At 37.0% G+C, this 4808-nt stretch overlaps 1 protein-coding gene across 1 annotated transcript; it reads left to right on the top strand.

Annotated features, from left to right (window-relative positions):
- Positions 1-3506: 3506 nt before the first annotated feature.
- LOC138356300 (zinc finger protein pat-9-like) lies at positions 3507-3989 on the top strand. Its single transcript, XM_069312274.1, has one exon. It carries the CDS (start codon positions 3507-3509, stop codon positions 3987-3989), a length of 483 nt encoding a protein of 160 aa, XP_069168375.1.
- Positions 3990-4808: the final 819 nt, after the last annotated feature.

Here is a 4808-nt window from a genome sequence, read left to right as displayed (position 1 = left end):
CGATGGAGTCCTTCTAATGAAAACGATTTACAATCTTATCAAAAGAACCCCATTGCCTATGCCAAGAATACAAATACATATCAACTGAGAAAAGCTGTTGCTGGCTTAATCGATGCTCCACCATTGACATGGAATATTCAGCAACAGAATATAAACTTTAACTCAATCTATTGTAAATTCTTTCATAAATACTATGATAGCCAGTCAGATCAATGCCATAGTCATGCCCACCGCCAGATATTAGGTTTTATATTTGGCAATCAAGTTATCAACCAATTAACCGATTGTGAATTAGTGGACTTACTTAATCCAACAGCAGGAATGAGTATGATTCTTATGGATAAATTGAACAAACAAAATTATATGGATGTTGACAGAGGTTATATTGAAACAGTTGTTCCACAGTCAATACTCGAAAAAGAACAATTTGTTGACGAAGCGGATATAGTAGTATCCTCCGAAAATGTATCATTTATTGAACAGTATACTACTACTACTACTAATTTCATAGATGTTATAATAACACGTTTAGAATCTGAGTTTTCCGATTTATTATCATTAATAAAAGATGAAGCTATTACTATAACCGAAATTGAAGTTACAACTCGAGTGCCTAAGATAATTTCAAGATTGTTAAAATATTTTTCCGAAAACATTCTCCATGATGCTCTTCAAGAATTATTATCTGTAATTATGGTAGAAGCTTCATCTCAACAAATGATTATTCAACTTTTGGCGATGATCATTCGATCATCTATGGTTGAAATGAGCATTCAATTTTCAATACGACTTTTATCCGTTTTATCTTCGTCTTTATCCCTTGTTTTATCTGTGGGATTAGTGTTGTTACCATTAGAATTATATTTATCAATAGGTAATATTGGTGGTTACAATAATGAAATATCTCATGCTGTATTAGAAAACCTTCGCCATAAAATAATTAATCAATTGTTAGAACAAGATATAAACTTTGGACAATATATTAAATTGGGGCCTCCACAGTCTATAACCACACCACAAATAACACCAGATATGATATATTTATCTGCCATAAATGAAATAATACGCATTTATCCCCAATGTATAAACATAATTGGTATGGATGGAACTACCACAAATTCTTTAGAAGAGAACAAGATGATTTTAAGCCTGCTTAGTCAGTTTGATGTAAACAGCCTTGGTCAAGCAATTACTCACAAGATTAATTCTAAAACCTATGATAGAGATTCTAAAGTGATAGATATGAGTAATTATATCATTAATGAAGCTAAATATAAACATTATCCCATTCAAACTGCAGATTTGGAATTACAAGAAGTAGAAAATTTAATTTCAAATTCTAAAAGGGATATATTAATTTAATGTTTAGCTTTGATATTTTTAATTGTCAGTCTGTTCCTCTTTCTCTTCAAGAAGCAACTTTATTCCTTTTATACACTAGGCATAAGTAATTGTTTTTATATATATTGGTCTCTTTCTACAGCTTGGTTAAATTAAAGATCCATAATAAATATTATATGAGTGTGTGTGTGTGTATGTGTGTGTGTGTGTGTGTGTGTGTGTATGTGTGTGTGTGTGTGTGTGTGTATGTGTGTGCATCCGGTGGTATTCTGAGGCCCCAAAAATAACAACTTGGACCATTTTTATATAAAGAGCTTCACACCAACAGAGAGATCAGACAAGACTCAATTCGTCTCGTTGATAGAGCCGGTGCCTGTCTGGGTGTACGTCTTTATGCTGGGTCCAGTCCCATTCCCTTTTTTAATTCTACTAAGTCCAAAGGTTTTAATGAGTAAATGTCCTCCATTGTACAAGGTGAATACATGCTTGTCATATGTGGCAAAGACCTCGATCCCCTTCACATATTAAACATATGGAATGGTATCCGTATGGATAGTTCCCTTCCCAAAATTAGCATGTCATTGTTCACTCTGAACAAAATCGACCCAGATGAGTTTCCTTTAACTCAATCTACCCCAGACCTTTCCCCCCCCCCAAAAAAAAAACACCAACATCAAAAAGACATCATCAGATGATAATGATCTTAACCCACCCTTCAAGAAAAGAAAGAAAAATGCCATCAGAAGTAGGTTTCGAATGGTGAACCGAGACGATGAAGATTCATCTGAAGATTCATCTGAAGATTCATCTGAAGATTCATTTGAAGATTCATCTGAAGATTCATCTGAAGATTCATCTGAAGATTCATCTGAAGATTCATCTGAAGATTCATCTGAAGATTCATCTGAAGTTTCCTCCTCGGAATCCTCTGACGAGGGGTTCCTCTCATTGATCAAGTAAGTAATGACATTTCCCATAAATATTGGTGTTGGCGTTATGGTGTGTTAACTCAATGGCTCCCTGAAGTCCATTGGGCCAAATATTATATACAGTATCGGATAACATAATACTCGCCGGAGCTTCGAGACCTGAGCTCTTCGTCGCTGGCCACTAGATTGTCCTCAAAGAATAAAAAGGATGTGATAGCCCCTTACTCCCTCAGTCTACCTCGTAGTTCACGCCCAGTGACAACATGTGTTTAAATCCTTGAAGAAATCCATTCAGTATAGTGAGTGAAGTCGTATTCTCGTCGTTCCTTCTTAAGGGTTATAGTATTAATTTGTTTTTTGTTTTTTTTTTGTGTGTAATTTTTGTAATTTTTGTGATGAATAATTGTCTAAAATTGAATTTTATGGAATGCCTAGGGATGTAAAAATTACAATGTAAAATTTACCAGCAATGAATATTGTTTCTCAATGATCATAGGGTTCTTTTTTTTTTTTTTTTTTTTTAGTTTGGATGTTTATAGACTAATTTAATAATGGTCTGATTGTAGCAACCTAAAAAAATTTCAGGACCCCAGTACTAAGCGGCTCATCAATCATCTGAACATGGCGCATGTTGGACCTGACACACAGCCCTCTTCCAACCCAGACCAGAAAATCCCACCACAAAGAAACTGTCACTCAGGCAGTTGTCTAGAGGCTGGGTTTGTGCCCCGGGGCAGTGACAATGGACAACAGCAACCATCTCAATATAACATTTCTCAGTCCCAACATAGTCAAGGGCACATCAAAGATGTCGCTGGTGGATGCCATGAAGGCATGGACGATGGGGCAATGGGCGAGACGAAGGGACAAAAAGTGTGTGAATGTGGCACTGTGGGAGGGGAGGCTCTCGTCTCCTGCCGATGCCCACATCAACACACTCTTGAGTGGTTAGATGAACAATCCCATCAACAGCAACAAAAAATACAGCAACCACATCAAAAAAATAACATTTTGGGGAGTACGGATGATGAAAGAGATGCAGATTCTGCCCAGACCACTAGTAATGGAAAGAAGGTTCGTTCTCCACGTTTCAGTGACTATTGTGAGGGTCAGTCAGCTCCATCCAACACTCAGGCTAATCCCACGGTTGTAAGCATTGACTCGTCGTTTTACCAGTTCCTGAAGTTGGCACCCCCCGGTTTAGCCTACTACCCTCCTCTTAACAATGATCATGCAATGACAGCAGATGGAAATGAGGTTGATGATGTACAACCGATCGATCTCTCCCTTAAATCTAAACCATCTGCATTGCCAAAATTAACCTCTGTACAGTCAGCTCCATCCAACACTCAGGCTAATCCCAAGGTTGTAAGCATTGACTCGTCGTTTTACCACTTCCTGAAGTTGGCATCCCCCGGTTTAGCCTACTACCCTCCTCTTAACAATGATCATGCAATGAGAGCAGATGGAAATGAGGTTGATGATGACGAACACAGATTCATATGTGATATTTGCCAAAAAGTATATAAGCGAAAAGAAGCCTTAACAGAACACCGTCGACTACATACAGGGGAGAAGCCTTTTGAATGTGACAAGTGTTTCAAGAGGTTCTCTTACAGGGGTTCCCATTATAGACATAAACAGAAACACTGTCCAGTTTTGCACTATTTTACTTTCTTCAAGTTCATCCAGGAGTTCTCGTCTAATGCGACTCACTAGTTCCATTTCATATGTGTTCTAACAGTGCATCTGACACAATGTTGTTTTTGTTATCACGCAGCAGCTTTAGTCCCATCATAAGATTAATTTCATATATTCTATCTCGTGTAATTCTTTCCGCATGTTGAGAACTTTGGTAGTTATAGGACGCTTCATTTTGTATTTTTTCCAGTCTATCAATACTTTTGCCATTCTGCAGGACCAAAGCTGGTACATGATAGTCTATCAGAGACCTTTATATGCTAAATACATCATTCTTGCTATTCTAATATTAACACCATATTTCGGGCTGTACCCCACTACAGTTCTGAGAGCCTTGAGTCTGTCTCTACATTGTTGATGTAACTTATTGACTGCAGTTGAGGTACAAGGGACAGAGACTCCAAGGTATTTGAAAGAAGAGACATAGTCTATTGGTATGTCCCATCACTTAACCGATTTATAAGATCAACGAAAAATGTTGTTTTTAATATAAATTGTAAAAATCAATGTGTTTTCATAATAATTATCCCATTGGAAACTGGAAACAATTTCAATATTGAAGGGTTGGTTAGGTACTGTCGCTAAAAGTATAATAGACTCAAAAGCTACACGAAAAACAACGTAGAAATAAATCACCATCGGAATCTTTCATTCAACAAAAGACATAGTAGTAACAGAAGGTTTGCCCTCGGCAATCCCAAAAGGAATTAATTCATAGGGAAAATATCAGTTTGGTTATATAATATGGTTACAGATTCATTCATTAAAATGGGGGATTGGTAAACCCCGCCGGAAGAAGATGGTTCCCTCCTCCCAATCTTGCAGTAACCATAAAAT

Source organism: Procambarus clarkii, chromosome 71 (genome assembly GCF_040958095.1).
Source record: "Procambarus clarkii isolate CNS0578487 chromosome 71, FALCON_Pclarkii_2.0, whole genome shotgun sequence".
Lineage (NCBI taxonomy): Eukaryota > Metazoa > Arthropoda > Malacostraca > Decapoda > Cambaridae > Procambarus > Procambarus clarkii.
The sequence above is the reverse complement of the archived record's forward strand: the minus strand, read 5'-3'. Positions and strand labels throughout refer to the sequence as shown.

Bases quoted from the DNA above. Each gene is read 5' to 3' on its own strand.
- LOC138356300 (XM_069312274.1), top strand. From the start codon at position 3,507: ATGACAGCAGATGGAAATGAGGTTGATGATGTACAACCGATCGATCTC.